At 41.1% G+C, this 14343-nt stretch overlaps 1 protein-coding gene across 7 annotated transcripts in view; it reads left to right on the top strand.

Annotated features, from left to right (window-relative positions):
• The first annotated feature begins 8163 nt into the window (after window positions 1–8163).
• The window catches only part of LOC135485357 (synaptosomal-associated protein 25-like), a 54653-nt gene continuing 48473 nt past the window's right edge, over window positions 8164–14343 (top strand). For 6 of the 7 annotated variants that reach the window (XM_064767280.1, XM_064767278.1, XM_064767284.1 and 3 more), the window contains exons 1-2: window positions 8164–8290; window positions 12934–13161. In XM_064767280.1, the coding sequence (XP_064623350.1) occupies window positions 13087–13161 (75 nt within the window). In that variant the 5' untranslated portion in view covers window positions 8164–8290; window positions 12934–13086. The remainder of the gene's footprint in view (window positions 8291–12933; window positions 13162–14343) is intronic. The other variant, XM_064767281.1, reaches the window with a different exon arrangement.

Here is a 14343-nt window from a genome sequence, read left to right as displayed (position 1 = left end):
GAAACGCCCGATTCCCCTTATTCTGCAGGATGTTAAATCGGACATTTTATTTCTTTAAATAAATCATAAAGTCGCATTGGCTCCTAGCTCTTAGTGTTCACCATCCCAAATGGCAATATTCCCAATAGGGCCGGACAATCACGGAAAACCCCAAATATTATACATTTCTTCCTTCATAATTCTTACAGTGACCATTCTCCCGGGAAAGATAGTTGCTAACGCTACACAAAAATCCAAAAAAAATCAAGGGTCAACCATTGAACTTTTGAGATATGTTGAATTTCGCACAAATCAGTATATCAATATCGATGATTTCAACCCATTTCGTGCAGTGAACTAACTTCAGTGTGTCAATGGATTTCCTCATTTGATCATATAACCAGCAGGCAGAGGGTGGTTGTTCCATCGTCAGTCCTGTAGTCTCCATCAGCCTAATAGTGTTAACTTGTCAGAAAAACTTGGCCTTTTTTAAGGTTGTGTAAAGGTCTTCCCGCCCAGATCAGATAACAAGCTGGCAGAGGCTGTTTGTTCCATTTTCTCTCCTTGCCTGTGGCGTCTTTGTAGAGTTGTCCATTAAACACTCCTGTCTCCTGGGTAAAACCTGACCAATAGTCAAAAACTCACAAAAGAGACAAGTCAAAACTGACAAATATATTAAAGTAGAAAGAAAGCTTTTAAAAAAACGAAAAAATACATTCGCCGGGGTTCGAACCTGTGACCACCCAATCTAAAGCGCAGCGCTCTAGCCGCTGAGCTATCAGGGCGTTCATGTTTGACGTGAGATATTCGGCAATCTAAAGACAGGCCTTAGGGTACGCGCCATGATTGTGGCTAGGTCACGCTGGCGGAAGAGTAATTGGGTGCAAATAGTTCCAAGGTAACCGTATAACACAATATTACTATAGATATTTCTTAATATATCGTATATATATAGCTCGGTGATTTTATTGAAAATGTTTGCAGTTGATTTAAATGTTTGAATGGTTTAAAAACAAAATTTTTAGAAGCGAGGTCAACAGGGTCAAAAGAAATAGTTTTTGGCGCCAATGATGTCGGCAATGGCAGATTTGAATTAAGATTCGAGTCGATTCTTTTGGAAGCCGAAAGTGCGGATGCACAGGGCAATTGCATTTAGAAAGCTTCGCCGACTGATAGTCAAACCATTCCCTGGAGTGCTCGAAAACCTGGAATCAGTGTGTACTTCAGCTTGAAAAGTTCGCGGGTGAAGGGGTTTTCTTCATGATAATATTGATAATGATAATAATGATGATGGTCTAAGAGCGCTAGCGGATCCAGGAACTGGAAGAAAAGGGAGCGTGCACTGCATTTCTCATCAAAATTGCTGCACTACAGGTGTGTTCTAAACTTTCATGGTCAATTTCAAAGATTCTATATCAATTAGGGGGCGTGCCTCTGGTGCACCCCCTTGGATACGCGCCTGATAAACGTTCATGGATGAAAGTAGAAAGAAAGCTTTTTAAAGAAAACCATATAAGATTCGCCAGGGTTTGAATCTAATTCGAATCCGGGCCTGATAAACGTTCATGGATGAAAAATGGAAAGAAGACCTTTTAAAAAAACGAAAAAATACATTCGCCGGGGTTCGAACCTGTGACCACCCAATCTAAAGCGCAGCGCTCTAGCCGCTGAGCTATCAGGGCGTTCATGTTTGACGTGAGATATTCGGCAATCTGAAGACAGGCCTTAGGGTACGCGCCATGATTGTGGCTAGGTCACGCTGGCGGAAGAGTAATTGGGTGCAAATAGTTCCAAGGTAACCGTATAACACAATATTACTATAGATATTTCTCAATATATCGTATATATATAGCTCGGTGATTTTATTGAAAATGTTTGCGGTTGATTTAAATGTTTGAATGGTTTAAAAACAAAATTTTTAGAAGCGAGGTCAACAGGGTCAAAAGAAATAGTTTTTGGCGCCAATGATGTCGGCAATGGCAGATTTGAATTAAGATTCGAGTCGATTCTTTTGGAAGCCGAAAGTGCGGATGCACAGGGCAATTGCATTTAGAAAGCTTCGCCGACTGATAGTCAAACCATTCCCTGGAGTGCTCGAAAACCTGGAATCAGTGTGTACTTCAGCTTGAAAAGTTCGCGGGTGAAGGGGTTTTCTTCATGATAATATTGATAATGATAATAATGATGATGGTCTAAGAGCGCTAGCGGATCCAGGAACTGGAAGAAAAGGGAGCGTGCACTGCATTTCTCATCAAAATTGCTGCACTACAGGTGTGTTCCAAACTTTCATGGTCAATTTCAAAGATTCTATATCAATTAGGGGGCGTGCCTCTGGTGCACCCCCTTGGATACGCGCCTGATAAACGTTCATGGATGAAAGTAGAAAGAAAGCTTTTTAAAGAAAACCATATAAGATTCGCCAGGGTTTGAATCTAATTCGAATCCGGGCCTGATAAACGTTCATGGATGAAAAATGGAAAGAAGACCTTTTAAAAAAACGAAAAAATACATTCGCCGGGGTTCGAACCTGTGACCACCCAATCTAAAGCGCAGCGCTCTAGCCGCTGAGCTATCAGGGCGTTCATGTTTGACGTGAGATATTCGGCAATCTGAAGACAGGCCTTAGGGTACGCGCCATGATTGTGGCTAGGTCATGCTGGCGGAAGAGTAATTGGGTGCAAATAGTTCCAAGGTAACCGTATAACACAATATTACTATAGATATTTCTCAATATATCGTATATATATAGCTCGGTGATTTTATTGAAAATGTTTGCAGTTGATTTAAATGTTTGAATGGTTTAAAAACAAAATTTTTAGAAGCGAGGTCAACAGGGTCAAAAGAAATAGTTTTTGGCGCCAATGATGTCGGCAATGGCAGATTTGAATTAAGATTCGAGTCGATTATTTTGGAAGCCGAAAGTGCGGATGCACAGGGCAATTGCATTTAGAAAGCTTCGCCGACTGATAGTCAAACCATTCCCTGGAGTGCTCGAAAACCTGGAATCAGTGTGTACTTCAGCTTGAAAAGTTCGCGGGTGAAGGGGTTTTCTTCATGATAATATTGATAATGATAATAATGATGATGGTCTAAGAGCGCTAGCGGATCCAGGAACTGGAAGAAAAGGGAGCGTGCACTGCATTTCTCATCAAAATTGCTGCACTACAGGTGTGTTCCAAACTTTCATGGTCAATTTCAAAGATTCTATATCAATTAGGGGGCGTGCCTCTGGTGCACCCCCTTGGATACGCGCCTGATAAACGTTCATGGATGAAAGTAGAAAGAAAGCTTTTTAAAGAAAACCATATAAGATTCGCCAGGGTTTGAATCTAATTCGAATCCGGGCCTGATAAACGTTCATGGATGAAAAATGGAAAGAAGACCTTTTAAAAAAACGAAAAAATACATTCGCCGGGGTTCGAACCTGTGACCACCCAATCTAAAGCGCAGCGCTCTAGCCGCTGAGCTATCAGGGCGTTCATGTTTGACGTGAGATATTCGGCAATCTGAAGACAGGCCTTATAGGGTACGCGCCATGATTGTGGCTAGGTCACGCTGGCGGAAGAGTAATTGGGTGCAAATAGTTCCAAGGTAACCGTATAACACAATATTACTATAGATATTTCTCAATATATCGTATATATATAGCTCGGTGATTTTATTGAAAATGTTTGCAGTTGATTTAAATGTTTGAATGGTTTAAAAACAAAATTTTAGAAGCGAGGTCAACAGGGTCAAAAGAAATAGTTTTTGGCGCCAATGATGTCGGCAATGGCAGATTTGAATTAAGATTCGAGTCGATTCTTTTGGAAGCCGAAAGTGCGGATGCACAGGGCAATTGCATTTAGAAAGCTTCGCCGACTGATAGTCAAACCATTCCCTGGAGTGCTCGAAAACCTGGAATCAGTGTGTACTTCAGCTTGAAAAGTTCGCGGGTGAAGGGGTTTTCTTCATGATAATATTGATAATGATAATAATGATGATGGTCTAAGAGCGCTAGCGGATCCAGGAACTGGAAGAAAAGGGAGCGTGCACTGCATTTCTCATCAAAATTGCTGCACTACAGGTGTGTTCCAAACTTTCATGGTCAATTTCAAAGATTCTATATCAATTAGGGGGCGTGCCTCTGGTGCACCCCCTTGGATACGCGCCTGATAAACGTTCATGGATGAAAGTAGAAGGAAAGCTTTTTAAAGAAAACCATATAAGATTCGCCAGGGTTTGAATCTAATTCGAATCCGGGCCTGATAAACGTTCATGGATGAAAAATGGAAAGAAGACCTTTTAAAAAAACGAAAAAATACATTCGCCGGGGTTCGAACCTGTGACCACCCAATCTAAAGCGCAGCGCTCTAGCCGCTGAGCTATCAGGGCGTTCATGTTTGACGTGAGATATTCGGCAATCTGAAGACAGGCCTTAGGGTACGCGCCATGATTGTGGCTAGGTCACGCTGGCGGAAGAGTAATTGGGTGCAAATAGTTCCAAGGTAACCGTATATTTCTCAATATATCGTATATATATTGCTCGGTGATTTTATTGAAAATGTTTGCAGTTGATTTAAATGTTTGAATGGTTTAAAAACAAAATTTTTAGAAGCGAGGTCAACAGGGTCAAAAGAAATAGTTTTTGGCGCCAATGATGTCGGCAATGGCAGATTTGAATTAAGATTCGAGTCGATTCTTTTGGAAGCCGAAAGTGCGGATGCACAGGGCAATTGCATTTAGAAAGCTTCGCCGACTGATAGTCAAACCATTCCCTGGAGTGCTCGAAAACCTGGAATCAGTGTGTACTTCAGCTTGAAAAGTTCGCGGGTGAAGGGGTTTTCTTCATGATAATATTGATAATGATAATAATGATGATGGTCTAAGAGCGCTAGCGGATCCAGGAACTGGAAGAAAAGGGAGCGTGCACTGCATTTCTCATCAAAATTGCTGCACTACAGGTGTGTTCCAAACTTTCATGGTCAATTTCAAAGATTCTATATCAATTAGGGGGCGTGCCTCTGGTGCACCCCCTTGGATACGCGCCTGATAAACGTTCATGGATGAAAGTAGAAAGAAAGCTTTTTAAAGAAAACCATATAAGATTCGCCAGGGTTTGAATCTAATTCGAATCCGGGCCTGATAAACGTTCATGGATGAAAAATGGAAAGAAGACCTTTTAAAAAAACGAAAAAATACATTCGCCGGGGTTCGAACCTGTGACCACCCAATCTAAAGCGCAGCGCTCTAGCCGCTGAGCTATCAGGGCGTTCATGTTTGACGTGAGATATTCGGCAATCTGAAGACAGGCCTTAGGGTACGCGCCATGATTGTGGCTAGGTCACGCTGGCGGAAGAGTAATTGGGTGCAAATAGTTCCAAGGTAACCGTATAACACAATATTACTATAGATATTTCTCAATATATCGTATATATATAGCTCGGTGATTTTATTGAAAATGTTTGCAGTTGATTTAAATGTTTGAATGGTTTAAAAACAAAATTTTTAGAAGCGAGGTCAACAGGGTCAAAAGAAATAGTTTTTGGCGCCAATGATGTCGGCAATGGCAGATTTGAATTAAGATTCGAGTCGATTATTTTGGAAGCCGAAAGTGCGGATGCACAGGGCAATTGCATTTAGAAAGCTTCGCCGACTGATAGTCAAACCATTCCCTGGAGTGCTCGAAAACCTGGAATCAGTGTGTACTTCAGCTTGAAAAGTTCGCGGGTGAAGGGGTTTTCTTCATGATAATATTGATAATGATAATAATGATGATGGTCTAAGAGCGCTAGCGGATCCAGGAACTGGAAGAAAAGGGAGCGTGCACTGCATTTCTCATCAAAATTGCTGCACTACAGGTGTGTTCCAAACTTTCATGGTCAATTTCAAAGATTCTATATCAATTAGGGGGCGTGCCTCTGGTGCACCCCCTTGGATACGCGCCTGATAAACGTTCATGGATGAAAGTAGAAAGAAAGCTTTTTAAAGAAAACCATATAAGATTCGCCAGGGTTTGAATCTAATTCGAATCCGGGCCTGATAAACGTTCATGGATGAAAAATGGAAAGAAGACCTTTTAAAAAAACGAAAAAATACATTCGCCGGGGTTCGAACCTGTGACCACCCAATCTAAAGCGCAGCGCTCTAGCCGCTGAGCTATCAGGGCGTTCATGTTTCACGTGAGATATTCGGCAATCTGAAGACAGGCCTTAGGGTACGCGCCATGATTGTGGCTAGGTCACGCTGGCGGAAGAGTAATTGGGTGCAAATAGTTCCAAGGTAACCGTATAACACAATATTACTATAGATATTTCTCAATATATCGTATATATATAGCTCGGTGATTTTATTGAAAATGTTTGCAGTTGATTTAAATGTTTGAATGGTTTAAAAACAAAATTTTAGAAGCGAGGTCAACAGGGTCAAAAGAAATAGTTTTTGGCGCCAATGATGTCGGCAATGGCAGATTTGAATTAAGATTCGAGTCGATTCTTTTGGAAGCCGAAAGTGCGGATGCACAGGGCAATTGCATTTAGAAAGCTTCGCCGACTGATAGTCAAACCATTCCCTGGAGTGCTCGAAAACCTGGAATCAGTGTGTACTTCAGCTTGAAAAGTTCGCGGGTGAAGGGGTTTTCTTCATGATAATATTGATAATGATAATAATGATGATGGTCTAAGAGCGCTAGCGGATCCAGGAACTGGAAGAAAAGGGAGCGTGCACTGCATTTCTCATCAAAATTGCTGCACTACAGGTGTGTTCCAAACTTTCATGGTCAATTTCAAAGATTCTATATCAATTAGGGGGCGTGCCTCTGGTGCACCCCCTTGGATACGCGCCTGATAAACGTTCATGGATGAAAGTAGAAAGAAAGCTTTTTAAAGAAAACCATATAAGATTCGCCAGGGTTTGAATCTAATTCGAATCCGGGCCTGATAAACGTTCATGGATGAAAAATGGAAAGAAGACCTTTTAAAAAAACGAAAAAATACATTCGCCGGGGTTCGAACCTGTGACCACCCAATCTAAAGCGCAGCGCTCTAGCCGCTGAGCTATCAGGGCGTTCATGTTTGACGTGAGATATTCGGCAATCTGAAGACAGGCCTTAGGGTACGCGCCATGATTGTGGCTAGGTCACGCTGGCGGAAGAGTAATTGGGTGCAAATAGTTCCAAGGTAACCGTATAACACAATATTACTATAGATATTTCTCAATATATCGTATATATATAGCTCGGTGATTTTATTGAAAATGTTTGCAGTTGATTTAAATGTTTGAATGGTTTAAAAACAAAATTTTTAGAAGCGAGGTCAACAGGGTCAAAAGAAATAGTTTTTGGCGCCAATGATGTCGGCAATGGCAGATTTGAATTAAGATTCGAGTCGATTCTTTTGGAAGCCGAAAGTGCGGATACACAGGGCAATTGCATTTAGAAAGCTTCGCCGACTGATAGTCAAACCATTCCCTGGAGTGCTCGAAAACCTGGAATCAGTGTAACTAAACGAGTGCAACTGATATTCCCATATAAGAAGAAATTAAACCAAAAAATCAAAAATGTAAACCCAGGCCGAGTTGGTTTTTTACCCAGGCCGAGTTGGTCCGGGCCGAGGCCGAGTTGGTAGGCCGAGTTGGCGTTAAGCCGAGATGGGACAGAGATAAGACAGTCACAGCCAGGCCACTGGCTGCTCTGCTAAGTTGTCTACATGGTGAGAGAGATGAGGCAGTCACAGCCAGGCCGAATCAGTCCTGGCTGATCCACCGTGTTGACAACATGATGAGAGATGAGACAGTAACAGCCAGGCCGAATCAGTCTTGGCTGCTCTGCCAAGTTGTCAACATGGTAAGGAGATGAGACAGTCACAGCCAGGCCGAATCCTGAGTCCTGGCTGCTCCACCGTGCTGACAACCTGATGAGAAAGATGAGACAAAACCGGATAAATCATTCCCATGGCCTTATACCCCAAAGTCAAGACATGCTAATAAGCAAAGATTAGTCTATAAGCATAAACATGAGCATATGTAAAAGAAACGGAAATTGATATTAATTTCCAATTCACAAGCCCACGTCAAACCTTCTGAACACCGAAAAAACGTGTCCAAAACGTAAACAACAACACGTGAGTATGATTTTAAAATAGATACACTGACATGATAATGAACGGAATTCCACACCGTGACGTCATTTGCATCGAAGAACGGCCATGTTTGATTTCCCCCACAAATTGGTGAACATCGGAACTTCAGGGAAATTGCAGGCGGAAGACACTTTTATTTTTTACCTTCTTTCTCACAAATAAAAGGCCAATTTGTTAGACAGATATCAACAAAGGTGGGTATCATTAGTTTCAAACAAATCTTATAACAATAAGCTAAATGTGGAATATCATATACAGGGATTTTGTTGCCACAGATGGTCGTATGCAGTGAATGTTTGCCAAATGTCAGATTCCTAAAACCATGAAAACACTTCTTCCACTGTACATTGCATGCTTGCAACATGTACACTGTACACACTACTGCATGACTGGCGCTGGAAGGACTGAATATTTTGTACGTCGATTGCATGTCATTTTACCATCATCAATTACACAGGCGTATGGACATGGTGATATAAAACCTTTTGGTGTTAAGAAACCACAGGCATACATCAGAAGATAGCAGAATCCCTGGGTATTTTCATGCGCCTGTATAAACTGTAGTCATGGTAACAAACGTCATAATTATCACTGTTTATGTCGTGACGTTTATTTTCTTTAAAAAGTTTCGATAATATGCACAACGTTTCAATGACGTTGCGGTATCAAGTAACATGTCGTCTGTAGTGTAGACACATCGGATGATCTACTTTGACCACCGGTAAGGACTCCTCTCGTCCATACCCCTCTATCTCGGCACATATTTCCATACCGTACCCAAAGACAGGGAAAAAAGGGGTTTCAATTCCCTTTTAATGGAACATCAAAAAGAGTTTTTATAAGTTATATAACATCTAAATTGTTCATGTTTTCAACCAAAACCTGTCTGTTTTGAAGTGTAATCAGTGAACTGTGACATTACTGACAATTACCCACATTGATTGATTGATGAGGTCCTCATGCAGGATCAGTTTCAGATGGTGGAGGTGATTCATTGGGAAATACATGTAGATTATGAGTAATCCCTCTTCCATGGCAGTTGGACAACAATGACAGAGATTTTGTGTAAGAAATGGATTAGGCCTGTTATTAATATTGTTACATGTGAGCTGCTCACAACACAACACATCATATTGGCGATCATACAGCTCCATGTATAATTATGTATTATAGGCAATTTTGATTATATGACCATTACAGGCTTTGACTTTTTGATTCAGGAAATTCCCATTCATGGTAATTTTTGATGCCATCACAATCCAAGGATTGTCCTTTGATCACTTAGCCCCCTTGACAGTGTCATCCCCCTGGTTGTGCCCTTTAGTGTGAACATGTGCACCATGTTTCTCCATATTTCCTTCAATATATTTTATAAACGGATTCTATATTGATTGCATTACGCTTAATTCACGCATGTTCTTCACAATCTTGCATTCATGACATCACTGTTTCAGGAAAATGAATATTCCATTTTTTTTGCAACCCGACTAAAAATGTCATATATCTGTTCATTTGAGACGATTAGTGAGAATGCAATGTGATTACTAGATGTTTCCTTCATCCACTGAGTCTGTATTGATCGTGTGTGGGGTTCATTCATACTTCAAGATCTAGCCGGTAATAAATCAATACACTGTATTTGGATTGTTACAGAGGCGTTGATCTTGGAAAGAAAATATTCCTAGATTGGCAAAGCCTTGGTTGACTGGAGGGAAATTTTTGGATGGGCTCTGCATGTCCCTAATTCTAAATGGTTCGGGGTTCCATGTGTTGCAGGTTTTATGTGCCCCTATGCAACTCAGTAGGGAAAGGTTAAATACTTCTTGTCTTCTAACATGGTTATTTTTGAAAACAGCCTTACCCCAACTCCAAAGGCAGTCAGGCTGCTTTTTTTAGTGATACACCCAAGGGCAAGGAAGTTGAACTTGAAACTGGAATGCACAGGCCTTGCCATTTCTACGAAGTAGCCCAGCCTCATAAACCCAATGATTTACAGATAAATGTGATTCTAGAGGACCTTCTTGCCGAAGGACATGGGCTAGAAACTATTCCTGCTCTATGTCCATTATAGTAGGCGATGCTCTATACGATTGATTTCATCTCATTACCTCCTTCATTCTTTGTCATTTGGTCCAGTGTTGATGAATAAAAACAATGTAACTACAGTCTTTTATCATCAGCCACTGCTAAAGGTGCTTTTAGTTTGTACAGCTCGGTCATGTCTCCATTAACCCTAGCAAACCATTAGAGCAGATAGTCAAGTTATTGATTAATGTAGAGCTACCCAATACCATGATACATGCAGCCAAGTCATCCAAGCACAATATCGAGAGGAACCTGTCAATGTAGGAAGGAGACGGCTACAAGCCTCGGTGGCGACTGAGTTTGAATTATGGATGAAAAGTCTTGTTGGGAATATTTGATGATATAGACATGACCTGTACTCAACATATTAGGTGGCAGATGATGTAGGAGGAAAGGTTGCCGTCATTTTCTGCTGGCGCTCACAAGGCATGGCATTTTGGTGTATAAGATAAGGGTGTTTTTGTCCACTCCAAAATTACAAGCATTCAAAAACCAGTGGCAGCCATCTTGGAATTGACTGTTGTAAAATGATAGGGCTTCCCAAGTTTCTGGACACTTGCAGTGAGATTTTACAACTACTGGTTCATTTCTCACATAAAAGCCAGGAAAGGTGTATAATAGCATGATATTTAATTCTTGACCTTCTTGATAATGAAATCTGGTGGATGCTGTTTAGGATGACCAATGATTCTCTCACAGAATACACCTTCTGTGACTCAGCTGTTGCTATAATACCAGGCGTGCTACACTCCCTCTGTATACCATGTGAACATGATTTTCTTAGTCACTGCACTGGGCGCTGATTTTTTTCCAAACATCAGTTAACTGTGTTGACTCTCTGTGACTCTGATTTTCTGCCACACTGTATGATCAGATCATAGCGAGTTTATCCCATATGATCGCTGGATCGCTGGTCTCTCTGCATGTTTGTTGGGATGAATGTTTCCCATGGTAACCAATTCACAATGATGTGTGATGTGGAATATGAGATCGGAAGTTTGAGATGGCAAGGGAGCGGATTGACACGCATTGGTTGCTGTCTTTATTAGTGAAATGGAAACTGAGCTCATGTTTAGAATCAGCTATTGGTAGCGTGTACAGTAGGGCAGTACTGCTCAGACTTTACAGAACACTTTCTTTGGTTTCATGCAGCCGCTACAGGGTACCTACTTGATGGCTAGGCAAACTATTTGTTGATATTGATATGGCGTTGAATTGTACCCATGACCTCTCAACTGCTTGTCACCTGTCAGTGTCACTGCACCAGCACTGAACACAGCACTTTTCATGACACTTAATAATAGGTTCCACTTGCTGCTCAGGCACGTTCTCTATGTCATGTATGTTCAACATTGTACATGGAGCAGTTTCCTTCCATAATTCTTCCCCTGATAATTGACCGGTCACAACTTGTGTCATGATTGAAACCTAATCAATCATGTGGGGGGTACAGTATGTTTGCTCACACCTGATCCGAGTCGTATAACTGTGTGTACTACTACATGTACAGCGCGTCTCCAAATAGACAAGGTTTGTGGTGTGTGCATGTCTATTATGACACACATATTAGAAAGCAGCATAGTCTTTTGCTGAAGATGAGACAACCATTATTCCAACAAGAAGCTGTGATTCCTTCATGTATTCTCTTCAGTATTGATTATTGAGCCAGCACCAGACACAAGTATATTTACATGAATTGATCCTTGCAATCTGCATCCTGTTACACAGCTGGATGTATCTCATTGAAGGACATTTTGACTAAAAGGTGTCATTTGACTCCTTCTTCTGGTGCATTGAACAGTGATCTCCAACGATTTGATTGCGTTAATGAGCATAAATCTCGCGCCAGTGCTCCCTGAAACGTCCATTGTTATAAAAAAGACCTGTTCGAAAACAGTCACATCAATCATCATACACCGGTGTTTGACTTCAAAGCCAGGGAAATTAATCTGCAACGATGCTCTCTGTATCACAGCGTTACCACCATTGCAATAAAATGCCACTTGTTCACTTGTGTTTGAACGCAACATGTAGTGCATTATAGATGTTGGTGTGATCTTAATGTGGTCATTTTGTGTCACACTGCCAATTATGTCCACACAGTTATATTCCCAGTGGGTCCCCATAACTTCATACGTTCTTGCTGTGTGCATTGACCAAAAGGATTGATCGTATTCGGTATGGGAAGCTTGGTGGCAAAAAATGTTGTTCCCCTGGTTTAGCTTGGCATCCCAACTTGCTACTTATATAAGTTCAAAAGATGCCTGCTGTGTTATTTCCTACAGATCCATGTCTATGTATGACAGTTACCAATCAATACGTAGGATGATTCAGTTTTAAGTTCACCAGCTCAGAAAATCAGTGGGTTGATTAGATTAAGGAGGTTATTTACCCATAGTCTGTGAGCGTAGCAGATGGGGTCCTGTTGCTAGGGAGTCCAGTGTCATCAAATGTTGATAACAGTTTGTGTGGAGATGACGTTCAACTCGAATGTTGCTGTTACATGTATGTGCAGTGGGCAATAAAAATGTTGCCTGCTAATCCAGTATTCTCCACTTTTTAAAAAATTTCCCTTATTTTGCAGAGCAGACAAATTCTAAACTAAGCTGCTGTTGTATCTACCAGTAATGAAAAGAGTTCCATCTTTGCAATGATTCGTTGATGTTCTCACCCGCACAAACTTTCCTACCATCGAACTTGACAGAATGTTTAGATTGGCAACTAACTGTACCAATGTTTTGCTTTTTTGCAGAGTAGACAAGATTTAAACTAAGGAGTTGTTGCATCAAAGAAACGTAGTTCCTTCATTCAGACGATTCATTGCCAGTTTTGAAGGCTTCATTGGCATTGTTGAATCCCTGAACCTTTTCACCGACGAACTTGACAGAATCGTTAGGTAGGCAAGATGTCGAAGACAGAAGATGAGATGCGTAACGAGCTGGCTGAGTTGCAGCTAAAGTGTAATACAACCACAGATGAGGTAAGGTTGAAACTTTGCCTTTTGATGGCCATTTGCTACTGAATAGTGAATATGTCTGGTCTATATTTGTAAATTTGCGGTTCGTCTGCTGTTAGCGTTAGTACTCATAACAAATGTTCCACATGGCTCTTTTGCTGACCTTAAAGCGAACTGGAACCGCCGAGCCAGTTCGTATGACCTCGTTTTCATTTCCCGCGTATCGGGTGATCAGAACGAGGCATGAATGAAACATGGCGCCTAGCTGTCAATCATTGAGTGACGTCACTACTATGGAATTTACTACGAAAACTCATGAATGAAAGATCGCATGACTCACGTGATTCTCACATGATTCTCAATAATAACAAATTGAACTGCGCATGCTCGGGCACTGGGGGCGGAGCTACAAATCTGAACTCGAATATGAAGTTGGAAGTTCGACTTTCTCGGGCGGTGAAAGTCGAAAAGTTGAATAAATCGCTCGGCGGTTCCAGTTCGCTTTAACAACTGGTTTGGTTAAAGATAGACCATACTCCATTCACTGCAAAATGGCCTCTAGTATAGTAGTAGTTAGTGTATTTCTACTAGGTGTTTGTGTACATGTACCAGGATGACTTGTTCAGTATCTGGGATGAGTTCCTTGACTTTAATTGACAAGGACAGCTAATTGAATGTGAAGTAATTTGCTGAAATGTGATCAATGTTTATCAGCGTGAATAACGTTACATTTGCTAAGTTGTTGCTTGGTCATGTCCTTGGCAAAACATTTAGATTGTCGCTGCAAGTGAATTGATTTATTCCCACGATAATCAATGACTCATGACTGGCTTCATTGCGTTAACACAGAGTTTCCTAAGACCACTGACATTCTTTGACTATTTTTTCATCAAAATGAGCCATATCCTACATCATATCTGTCCACAAGTAAAAAAAACACGCCAACTAACGCACTACTGCATGCTGTACCGGCCTTGCCAGCGTGGTGAAAATAGGCCGATATCCTATAACAGCAATGCATTTAGTTTTCCCATCATCTCTGATCTTGAATGAACTGTTTTAAAAATCGAAATGTTTGCATATGAATGAAGGTGATCAGTCTGTGTTGATTTGCCTCCAGCTATATTATACCTGGATTTGGGTGTTCCAATTGTTTTCTATAAATTATACAGCTTGCGTTACAGATTTCTTTCTGGTTATTGATAG

The sequence above is a fragment of the Lineus longissimus genome, chromosome 3 (assembly GCF_910592395.1).
Source record: "Lineus longissimus chromosome 3, tnLinLong1.2, whole genome shotgun sequence".
Lineage (NCBI taxonomy): Eukaryota > Metazoa > Nemertea > Pilidiophora > Heteronemertea > Lineidae > Lineus > Lineus longissimus.
Note: the sequence above shows the minus strand (reverse complement) of the source record. Positions and strands in the feature narration are given on the sequence as shown.